The following is a 12,842-nucleotide window of genomic DNA, read 5'->3' as shown; positions in this document are numbered from 1 at the left end:
TGGACATCTAGGTTGTTTCCATGTCCTGGCTATTATAAACAGTGCTGCGATGAACATTGGGGTACATGTGTCTCTTTCAATTCTGGTTTCCTCCGTGTGTATGCCCAGCAGTGGGATTGCTGGGTCATAAGGTAGTTCTATTTGCAATTTTTTAAGGAATCTCCACACTGTTCTCCATAGTGGCTGTACTAGTTTGCATTCCCACCAACAGTGTAGGAGGGTTCCCTTTTCTCCACACCCTCTCCAGCATTTATTGCTTGCAGATTTTTGGATCGCAGCCATTCTGACTGGTGTGAAGTGGTACCTCATTGTGGTTTTGATTTGCATTTCTCTAATAATGAGTGATGTTGAGCACCTTTTCATGTGTTTGTTAGCCATCCGTATGTCTTCTTTGGAGAAATGTCTATTTAGTTCTTTGGCCCATTTTTGGATTGGGTCGTTTATTTTTCTGGAATTGAGCTGCAGAAGTTGCTTGTATATTTTTGAGATTAGTTGTTTGTCAGTTGTTTCATTTGCTATTATTTTCTCCCATTCAGAAGGCTGTCTTTTCACCTTGCTTATATTTTCCTTTGTTGTACAGAAGCTTTTAATTTTAATTAGATCCCATTTGTTTATTTTTGCTTTTATTTCCAGAATTCTGGGAGGTGGATCATAGAGGATCCTGCTGTGATTTATGTCTGAGAGTGTTTTGCCTATGTTCTCCTCTAGGAGTTTTATAGTTTCTGGTCTTACATTTAGATCTTTAATCCATTTTGAGTTTATTTTTGTGTGCGGTGTTAGAAAGTGATCTAGTTTCATTCTTTTACAAGTGGTTGACCAGTTTTCCCAGCACCACTTGTTAAAGAGATTGTCTTTACTCCATTGTATATTCTTGCCTCCTTTGTCAAAGATAAGGTGTCCATATGTGTGTGGATTTATCTCTGGGCTTTCTATTTTGTTCCATTGATCTATATGTCTGTCTTTGTGCCAGTACCATACTGTCTTGATGACTGTGGCTTTGTAGTAGAGCCTGAAGTCAGGCAAGTTGATTCCTCCAGTTCCATTCTTCTTTCTCAAGATTGCTTTGGCTATTCGAGGTTTTTTGTGTTTCCATACAAATCTTGAAATTATTTGTTCTAGTTCTGTGAAAAATGTGGCTGGTAGCTTGATAGGGATTGCATTAAATTTGTAAATTGCTTTGGGTAGTATACTCATTTTCACTATATTGATTCTTCCGATCCATGAACATGGTATATTTCTCCATCTATTAGTGTCCTCTTTGATTTCTTTCATCAGTGTTTTATAGTTTTCTATATATAGGTCTTTAGTTTCTTTAGGTAGATATATTCCTAAGTATTTTATTCTTTTCGTTGCAATGGTGAATGGAATTGTTTCCTTAATTTCTTTTTCTACTTTCTCATTATTCGTGTATAGGAATGCAAGGGATTTCTGTGTGTTGATTTTATATCCTGCAACTTTACTATATTCATTGATGAGCTCTAGTAATTTTCTGGTGGAGTCTTTAGGGTTTTCCATGTAGAGGATCATGTCATCTGCAAACAGTGAGAGTTTTACTTCTTCTTTTCCAATTTGGATTCCTTTTATTTCTTTTTCTGCTCTGATTGCTGTGGCCACAACTTCCAGAACTATGTTGAATAGTAGCGGTGAAAGAGGACACCCTTGTCTTGTTCCTGACTTTAGGGGAAATGCTTTCAATTTTTCACCATTGAGGATAATGTTTGCTGTGGGTTTGTCATATATTGCTTTTATTATGTTGAGGTATGTTCCTTCTATTCCTGCTTTCTGGAGAGTTTTTATCATAAATGGATGTTGAATTTTGTCAAAGGCCTTCTCTGCATCTATTGAGATAATCATATGGTTTTTATTTTTCAATTTGTTAATGTGGTGAATTACATTGATTGATTTGCGAATATTGAAGAATCCTTGCATCCCTGGGATAAAGCCCACTTGGTCATGGTGTATGATCTTTTTAATGTGTTGTTGGATTCTGATTGCTAGAATTTTGTTGAGGATTTTTGCATCTATGTTCACAAAAGTATATTTCAATATTAGCAAAAATGAGTTGACAAGCATTTCAGAATAAACATATTTTCTTTTCATTTTTGAAAGCCTAATGAATCATTTTCTTGAGATTACTCATCTATTTTTCATATTTGCTAACCAACGGCGCTGAAGTTTTATTCAAATAACCTGAAATGGTTTTCTTTACAGGTACAAAATGAATGCCTACTATTGTAACTACATCAGTCAGTATGTTTCTATGGGTAAAAAGGGCATTTTAAGTTAAAAAAATAAAAGAATAAAAAATAAAACCAGTATGAGATAATTTACTAAGTCACATAGTTTATATGATTTCAAAAATATTTCTTAATATGAAGAAAATCTTATCAATTTAAAAGTTATTCCTAGGAAATACTTTATTCAGAAAAACACCAGATATGCTTTATGTCAAAAGATTGTCAAATACATCATCTAGTTGTCTTTACATATTTGTAAAACCAACTTAAGTAGTATCTCTGAGAAAAGGCAACTTTAGTTAAAATGGCCATTCAAATTACCATGGCTCAAAGTTTTTCCATCCTTTCTGCTTATCTCGTCACTTGTTTTAACCTATAAATAGCACCAAGTAAAGCTCTATTCATGCAGAATGCCCAGCTGGATGACACACAAGCTGGAATCAAGATTGCCAGGAGAAATATCAATAACCTCAGATACACAGGTGACAACACCCTAATGGCAGAAAGTGAAGAACTAAAGAGCCTCTTGATGAAAGTGAAAGAGTGAAAAATTTGGCTTAAAACTCAACATTCAGAAAACTAAGATCATGGCATCTGGTCCCATCACTTCCTGGCAAATGGATGGGGAAACAATGGGAACAGTCAGAAACTTTATTTTTGGGGGCTCCAATATCACTGCAGATGGTGACTGCAGCCATGAAATTAGGACATTTTTCCTTGGAGGAAAAGTTTTGACCAAGCTAGACAGAATATTAAAAAGCAGATATATTACTTTGCCAACAAAGGCCCATCTAGTCAAAGCTATGGTTCTTCCAGTAGTCATGTATGTATGTGAGAGTTGGACTATAAAGAAAGCTGAGTGCTGAAGAAGTGATGCTTTTGAACTGTGGTGTTGGAGAAGACTCTTGAGAATCCCTTAGACTGCACAGAGATCAAACCAGTCAGTCCTAAAGGAAATCGGTCCTGAATAGTCATTGGAAGACTGATGCTGAAGCTGAAACTCCAATATTTTGGCCACCTGATGTGAAGAACCAACTCACGGGAAAAGACCCTGATGCTGGGAAAGACTGAAGGCAGGAGGACAAGGGGACAACAGATGATGAGGTGGTTGGATGGCATCACCAAAGTGATCGACATGAGTTTGAGCAAGTTCCAGGAGTTGGGGATGGACAAGGGAAGCCTGGCATGCTGTAGTCCATGGGGTTGCAGAGAGTCGGACACGACTGATCGACTGAACTGAAAGCTCTATTCTTGTCAGTAACCTATTCTCTTCATTAAAAGAGAAACTTAAGTTGTGTATTCTTTAAAATTTACCAATGTCATCTATCCATTTTACTATTTCCCTTGATTCACCTTTATTTTATCTAATTCATGAAGCTGCATCCATATCTCTTACAAATATTTCCATGTGCTCCAATTTCCCAATGTCCTACCACTGACATTGTCTATATATGCATTATTATCTGGATGATAATCTAAAGGTAATATAGACTATCCCATCAGTGATATCCCAGGGTAATTGAGTATTCAGGTTGCTTTTTAATGTCTGAATCCTTGTATTACTTTCCCTCTGTAGTCTATATGTATTGGTCATTGCCCTTTATCTTTACTTGGCAGAATCTTAAATAAAAAGCACTGAGCTGTGAAATGACCACAGATACATGTGAAGATTAAAATATGTTTGGCTTAGAAATTTTGCTGAATTACTTCCTCGCTCTGTGATCATGTAGAAGTTATTTAAAGTACCTCAGGTTCACATCTTTCAATAGAGAAAATTTATGCTTGATTTCTAGGACTCGTGTTAGTAAAGTGCTTTGAACAAAGCCTAGCATGTGGTAAATGCTCAATGAATTTTTAACCATCTTTTCCTTTGCTACCTTATTCTATCATATTTATTTTCTACTGTAGTTTCCTTTCCTTCTTCTTTCTCTCTTTTCCTGCTCATTCTTGGTTGGTGCCCAAAATGTACCAGTTTAACAGTAAGTTTATCAAGGGGATAAAAAAAATCTGAATCAATTATGCAATTTGCACACATAAGTAACTGGCTTTTTATAGTTTCCAATCCTCCTCTGTTTGCAGGGCCATCATAAGTATACAGGCACTAGAGTCAGAAATAATGCAGCATGTATTGAAGCACATCATTCACTACCTGGCCTATAAATTCTTGGTATCTTTTGTTCCTTATTGTCCTTAATACTAGGTTTCTCCCACAGGGAAATGGAACTAAGACAAACTTCATAGGGCCATTGTGAAAAATAAAAGGATATAAAATTCTCAGAGCAGTGTCTGGCAAATAGAAAACTATGAAATAAACATAATTTTTCAGACAACTCTGTCCTCTCTTTATATAATAAACCAGACATTGAAAAATTCCCAATTCATAACACCTATGACAAAATCATTATAAGAACGATAGTAGTGAGTTTATTTGTAACTCTGTAAGTCCCTATGTCTCCTGGTTACCAGTTTGCATTAAGAAAGGCAGCCCTGTGATCAAGCCAAACACAATCACCAGAGCAGGGGCACAACTCCTACTGTTCCTTATATGATTCTTTGGCTATGATTACATAAAATCAGTGATAGTATGACAGCTAACATTGTTTGTCCTTTTATTCAGAAAATGAAAAAGTGGGGCTTATAGACTACTTAATCATTTGTAAGTCTTTATAAGTTACTTCATCTACTGAGAAAAAGATATATATCTTGGAAAGATATTCTGGAAAAGAAGCTTTATTCACTTCAAAGTAACTGTGATTAATATAACATACTAACTACATTCAATGAATACTGATGTATATTCATTTTAATGAAAATAAGATAATGAAGGTACAAGCATAATCTTAGTTTAAAAGATACATTCTCAGAAATGGCTTGATAATAACTCTTAAAACTTTAGAAACAATAAAATCACAGGCTATAAACAAACAAATCTAAAGAAACAAAAAAACCTGTTAAACAAAGAAAGATCAAACTCTTACAGGATTTTTATTTGAAAATAAAAATTTAATGAATGACTGTTGAATAACTCCTGGCATAAAGGTCATACTCAAATAGCATTATTTTAATGATTCTAAAAACAAAACAACTTTGGGTCAACTTCCCCTTTCAGATTTAAATTTGTAAATATAACAGAAAAAAGCAATGTAGAATAGTAGCAGGGAGAATGTCATGAATGAGAAAAATACAGTTTCTAAGAAAAGGAAGAAAAGCTAATCCAAGTATATCTAGAAACAACTGACTGCCTCCATTGTTGCAAACAGACAAAATCAAGGTAAAAAGCATCACAAATCACCCTTTTATTTTAGCTTGAAATAAAAAATGTAGAAATAAACTGAATGTGAAAATGAGGCAAAATATATCAAAACATGTAAAAAATCTAGTACAACCATAGCTAAAATGATGTCAATACCCGCAAAACTGTACTTAGTAAATTATACATCCTTATAAGCCTTTCAAAAGCAACTACACTCTGCTAACAAAAATCTAACCATAAGGTATCTTTTTGAAAAGTTCAAAAGACATACACTACTTTAGAAGATTCATATTTCCTAATGAACACCAAATGATATCTGTAAAATAGACTTATGGTATGATAATCTAAAGTTGTTTATATACAAATATTCAATGAGTTTACCAAATTTAACATATACACAGAAAACATTTATTTTTAAAGAAAATATTTATATGGGCACTATTGTAATACTACTATATATAAACAATATATTAAAGAACAATTACTAATTTAGAAGAAAGCATTTTTATATATCATTCCATTGATTACCAGTTCTAATTGTATTTTAATCTTTTCCATAGGATTTAAGTTTTATGCTAAAATTCATACTTAAAACACTGAACAATTTTAACTATTATAATACACCCTAAAACCCAGCAGAATAACAATTTTGAAAGATATTTAAACTTACCCCATTTAATGGATATGTTTTCCATCCTAGCTCTCCCAGCACAGTTGTTGTATCAAGCAACACAACTGGAATCAAATAAACAACAAAAAAATTTCTTGCATGAACTTCTTAATTGATGTAAATAGAAACTAGTTATTTAAATCACTATCAACTACCTTTATGATTATTCCTTGAATTAGCTTTAATAAGTTGCATGACTTACATAAAATTATTTATAAATACTAAAGCTTAATATATAATAATATTGAAAGTGAAAGTCACTCACTTGTGTCTGACTCTTTGCGACCCCAGGGACTATACAGTCCATGGAATTCTCCAGGCCAGAATACTGGAGTGGGTAGCTGTTCCCTTCTCCAGGGGATCTTTCCAACCCAGGGATCAAACCCAGGTCTCCCACATTGCTGGTGGATTCTTTACCAGCTGAGCCACAAGGCAAATATAAAATGAATGTGGTAGTTACATATTAATTTTAAAATAAGAAACATGTGTTTAATAGCACTAAATGAAATGGAATAACAGAACTAACACAGTCATCTTTAGTAAAAATGATAAATGTTGGAAGAGGTAAGCAAGAATACAACCACCAGATGACCCATAAGCAGGACCTTACCAATGGATGGGAGGCTCTTGAGCTCCTCGCCTGTCCTTAGAATGTACACTCTGCCTATCATTCCCGCAGCAGTAGCTGTTCTAAGGGCAGAGCCTTGAGAGGGTAAGGTGCTGCTGAAACCATCTGTATTGTGCATATGACTAAACCCTGTTGAGATCTCTAGGACTCTGGTGGTCAAGTGCAGAGGCCTACTTGTTTGGCAGCTGCATAAGACAAGTCTTGTACATATAAGACTACTTATTAAACCTGTCACCTACCAATCTGGAGTGATCTGCTCCTTCCTTTGCTCTGTCCTTGCCCCATGTGAGTATGGGGCCACTTTGCAGACCAACAGTGAAATGACTACCTTTGCTTTCCCTCTCATTTATAAAAATAGTCTTTTTTTTCTTTTTTTTTTTTTTACCATACTAAAGAAAGAAAATTTTAAAGCAGGTCTGTATATTTTCTTTCTGTGTTTTCTTTTATATGATTGGCAACTCATTTTGAATAAACATATCTTTAAAGCATGGATTACATTTTTATTGTATGTGCTAGTATACTTACTGCTAAAGGAAGTAAAAGCCAAAACAAAAAACATATACCTTTTTCCCTGACCAAAAGTAACTCATAATCTGGTTGGGAAGACATAAAAACAAATAATCAGGACATATTCTCTTAAATTCTAAAATTGTAGACTACACAATAGCTTAACAATTAAATCAGGCTAAGGCTGAATGGATATGGGAGTTGGGCCTTAAAGAAGGTTGAGCACCCAAGAACTGATGCTTTCAAACTGTGGTGCTGGAGAAGACCCTTGAGAGTCACTTGGACTGCAAGGAGATCAAACCCATGAATCCTAAAGGAAGTCAACTCTGAATATTCATTGAAAGGACTGGTGAGAAAGCTGAAGCTCCAATACTTTGGCCACTTGATGCAAAGAACTGATTCACTGGAAAAGACACTGATGCTGGGAAAGAGTGAAGGCAGGAGGAGAAAGGGACAACCAAGGATGAGATGGTTGGATGGCATCATCAATACAATAGATATAAGTTTGAGCAAACTCTGGGAGATAGCGAAGGACACGGAAGCCTGGAATGCTGCAGTCCATGGGGTTTCAGAATCAGACATGACTTAGCAGCTGAATAACAACAACAAAAAGCCTGGCATGGAGGTCTGAGATGATTTCATAAAGGAAATGCAATTTGGTCTGGGCTATGACGAAGGGGTCTTTAATCACATGTGCTGAGAAACATTTATTTTAGAATACCTTCTATAAAGTCACTGAGATATAACTAAATTAGTTCTCAGTTGCTGGAGTGGGAAGTAGGAGTGGAAAATATTTAGGGGAATTAAGAGGACAGAAATGATCTAGAAAGATAAATGGAGATCAACTGGGAAGTATTTTGGTAGTGTTTCCACCAAGTGAATGTGTTCAGTTCAGTCGCTCAGTTGTGTCTGACTCTTTGAGGCCCCATGGAGTACAGCACGCCAGGCTTCCCTGTCCATCACCAACACTTGGAGCTTGCTTAAACTCATGTCCATCGAGTCAGTAATACCATCCAACCACCTTATCCTCTGTTGTCCCCTTCTCCTCCTGCCTTCAGTCTTTCCCAGCATCAGGGTCTTTTCCAATGAGTCAGTTCTTCACATCAGGTGGCCAAAGCATTGGGAGTTTCAGCTTCACATACGACCCATATTTTTAACTTCTATCACCAAATCCCCAGTAAGGTCATGGACCAAACAGTAAGAAACAGTGCTTTGGTATCCCAAGTTTTATTTTATCTAGCTAAGAAAGTGGAGGGTTTTTGGTTGTTTAAAAAAGTGCCATTGGAAATGTGTTTATTTGCATCTGTTGTTTGGTGTTTACGGTAAGGATTCTGTGATTTTATTTTTTATTTGAATGACTGTATACTTTATTGATTTTTAGTATGAAACCCTGCTTAAAGTTCTGGGATAAACTCTACATGCTCATTGAGGATATTTTTCCAATATATTCACTAAGCATATATTTGTAAAACTGAGCTTCAATCATTTAATTAATTTTAATTATGCAAAATTCTCAAATACTTTAAAATGTGGAGAAAACAGTACAATGAACTCTCATTGTATTAATTACCCTGCCTCAATTGTTACAAACCTATAGCCAATCTTATTTCATCTACACTTGCATACCTACTCTTACTGCAAGATTTCTTTGAAGCAAATTCTAGTAATCATCTAATTTCATCTGTAAAAATTTCAGTATGTATATCTAAGATAAAGATTCCTCTTAATATAACTATAATATCTCAATCCATTGCTATAAATAGTATGTATTAATTAATATCATCAAATATCCAGTCAGTGTTCAATATTCCTATGGTCCCAACTTATTTTAACAGAAAATCAAGATCTAAATAAGTCCATACATTACAATGAGGTCTTGTTCTCTTCATTTTTTTTTTAAATTTTATAGGCCCCCACTTTTTCCTTTTTTTAAGTTAGGTTTACTGAGGTATGATTTACTTACAATAAAATTCAGCCTATTTAAATGAGCATTTCTAGGAATTGTGACAAACTCCGATATCATAAAACTACCACTACAATCAAGCTATAGAATATTTCCATCACCACCAAAATTTCCCATGTGATCCTTTATGGTAAATCCAGTCCCCTCAATAATCCCCAGAAACCATTAATCTGACTTCTGTCCCTTGATTTTCACTTTCCCAGAATGGTGAATGACTGAAATCATACATAGGATGAAATCATATGATGTGTTTTGAGCCTGCTTTCTTTCACTCAGCATAACACATTTGAGATTCATTTATGTCGCTGTGTGTATCAGTATATACAACTGAACACTCAGTCCCTTTTTATTGCTGAAAAGTATTATACAGAATGGAATTCCCTAGCTGATGAATTTTCATGTACAGATTTTTATACAAACCGAAGTTTTCATTTCTCCATTGTAAATATTAATTACTGAATTACATAAAGAATGTTTATTTTTAAAGAAACCATCAAACTGGTTTCCAAAATGGCTGTGTAGTTTTACATTCCCTTTAGTAGAATGTACGATTTTCCAATTGTTCTACGTCTTTACCAGAACTTGGTACTGTTCAGTTTTCTTTTTTTTTTTTTTTAAGGCATTCTAACAGATGTACAATAGTATCTCATTGCTGTTTTAACTAGCCAGTTATTTTTTCACTACATGAAATAAAATTTACTAGAAAAAAATTTGACCCACAAAAGTAGTTTTATCACACAGTCTAGATTTTCCCTTTTGTGAGAAATCACTGAACATACTTCCCCATTTTCTGTATTTTCTTTAAATTGGTAGATATATTAAGTGGCTTGACCAGATCAAGGTTCCATTTATTTTTTATGTTTTTTTAAATTAGTTCATTGGTGGTGTTTCATAGTCCTTATACCAAATCAAGGAATATATCAGTGTTTACTAGGGGCATGTAAAAAGGACTCAAGAAGCAACTGGCTTAAACTTCCATTGGCTAAAAATAGATAATTTGAACATACACAAGATTAATGACTATAAGGGACTAAAACACTTCAAATATGCTTAAATCCATGCATTAATAATGATAAAATATACCTATTAATATATTTTGCAGTACACTAGGAAGCCATTATTTTAAAAACTGGTAAAAAATCTGAAAAGCATAAAATACTTATTTTGTTTTTAATATATGAACTATTTATAAATAAATAAATAGTTAATGAAGGAACATTCATCGTATTGAAATATTTGAGTTAATAAATGAAGAAGGAATGACCAAATTAGGCTACAACATTTTCTGTCCTTAATGAATTAATATATTTAGCTAATGACTTCCAATGCTGCTAATATCATGTAAAGAGATTAAAAAAAAAAACACATAAAGGGCTAGAGCTTTTAAAAAGGCTTTCTTTATAGCTTCATTTACACCATATTAACATATAATTCTAACAAGCCTACAAGTAAAAGAAAGTACAAATGCATACATACACACACACACACACACACCACAAACACACATATGCAAATTCACAAAGTGGTACTTGATGGCATTTGGGTTCATTCAGTATAAAAATAATAATCTCACATATTAGAGAAAAAAGCTGATGTCATAATAAATATTCAAACTCAAAGCTTAAGTTATCACATGAATATAATTTTATTTTTGGTATATACATGTTGTTTCTGCTGCTAAGTCGCTTCAGTCATGTCTGACTCTGTGAGACCCCATAGATGGCAGCCCACCAGGCTCCCCTGTCCCTGGGATTCTCCAGTTAAGAACACTGGAGTGTGTTGTCATTTCCTTCTCCAAGTCAGTGGTAAAGAAACCACCTGCCAATACAGGAGACACAAATTCAGTCCCTGGGTTGGGAAGATCCTCTGGAGAAGGAAATGGCAACCCACTCCTGTATTCTTGCCTGGGAAATTCCACAGACAGAGGACACTAGCAGACTAATCCATGGGGTCACAAAAGAGTCACACACAGTTTAGCGAATAAACAACAATATACTATAGAAAAGAACTCAGAAACGTGTAATAGCAGAATCTACTTTGGGGCACTCAATAATTTAATGTTACTCATTTAACACATTTATATCTTGGAATACATCATTCATGTCTAACTCTTTGTGACTGCATAGATTGGAACCTAGCAGGCTCCTCTGTCCATGGGATTTTCCAGGCAAGAATATTCGAGTGAGTTGCCATTTCTTACTCTAGGGGATCTTGCATGGATTGAACCCGTGTCTCGTGTCCTGTGTTGCAGAAGATTCTTTTTTTTAATATAAATTTATTTATTTTAATTGGAGGTTAATTACTTTACAATATTGTATTGGTTTTGCCATATATCAATATGTATCCACCACAGGTATACACGTGTTCCCCATTCTGAACCCCCCTCCCTCCTCACTCCCCATACCATCCCTCTGGGTCATATTAGTGCACCAGGCCCAAGCATCCAGTATCATGCATTGAACCTGGACTGGCGACTTGTTTCATATATGATAGTATACATGTTTCAATGCCATTCTCCCAAATCATCCCACCCTTTCCCTCTCCTACAGAGCCCAAAAGACTGTTCTATACATCTGTGTCTCTTTTGCTGTCTTGCATACAGGGTTATCATTACCATCTTTCTAAATTCCATATATATGCATTAGTATAATGTATTGGTGTTTTTCTTTCTGGCTTACTTCACTCTGTATAATAGGTTCCAGTTTCATCCACCTCATTAGAACTGATTCAAATGTATTCTTTTCAATGGCTGAGTAATACTCCATTGTGTATATGTACCACGGCTTTCTTATCCATTCATCTGCTGATGGACATCTAGGTTGCTTCCATATCCTGGCTATTAGAAACAGTGCTGCAGTGAACATTGGGGTACATGTGTCTCTTTCAATTCTGGTTTCTTCTGTGTGTATGCCCAGCAGTGGCATACACTGCTGGGTTTGCTGGGTCATAAGGCAGTTCTATTTCCAGTTTTTCCACTAAGCCATTCGGAAGCTCATTCTTTCCCTGCTGCTGCTGCTGCTAAGTCGCTTCCATCTGACTCTGTGCGACACCATAGATGGCAGCCCACCAGGCTACCCCGTCCCTGGGATTTTCCAGGCAAGAGTATTGGCGTGGGGTGCCATCGCCTTCTCCGCATTTTTTCCCTAGCAGGCTGAGTAAGTAATGATATTAAATCAGTCAGATAGGCTTCCCAGTTGGTGCTAGTGATAAAGAACCTGCCTCCTACTGCAGGAGACATAAGAGACATGGGTTTGATCCCTGGGTCAAGATGATCCTCTGGAGAACAGCATGGTAACCCACTCCAGTATTCTTGCCTCGAAAATCCCATGAACAGAAGAGCCTGGTAGGCTCCAGTCCATGGGGTCGCAGAGAGTTAGATACGGCTGAAGTGACATAGCACACATACATATAGGAAGGATGGTTTATGTTTCCTTCTTCATGGAATCTCACACTGCCCTATATTTTCTTTTTTCTTTCTTTTTTTTTTTTAAATGCTCAAGTTACCGGTGAGAAAACTAAGGCTCAGAGAGCTTACATATTTTCCCTAGGATCACAAAGTGATTCCAACCAAGGAGATTCAAGCT

General features: G+C 35.5%; 1 protein-coding gene across 1 annotated transcript in view; it reads right to left on the bottom strand.

Annotated features, from left to right (window-relative positions):
* EPHA6 (EPH receptor A6) overlaps positions 1-12,842 on the bottom strand; it is a 970,250-nt gene that overhangs the window by 886,694 nt on the left and 70,714 nt on the right. Inside the window, exon 2 of the mRNA XM_013972057.2 lies at positions 6,161-6,225. Within this exon, the coding sequence (XP_013827511.1) occupies positions 6,161-6,225 (65 nt within the window). The remainder of the gene's footprint in view (positions 1-6,160; positions 6,226-12,842) is intronic.

The sequence above is a fragment of the Capra hircus genome, chromosome 1, assembly GCF_001704415.2.
Source record: "Capra hircus breed San Clemente chromosome 1, ASM170441v1, whole genome shotgun sequence".
In the NCBI taxonomy this organism is placed as follows: domain Eukaryota; kingdom Metazoa; phylum Chordata; class Mammalia; order Artiodactyla; family Bovidae; genus Capra; species Capra hircus.
Note: the sequence above shows the minus strand (reverse complement) of the source record. Positions and strands in the feature narration are given on the sequence as shown.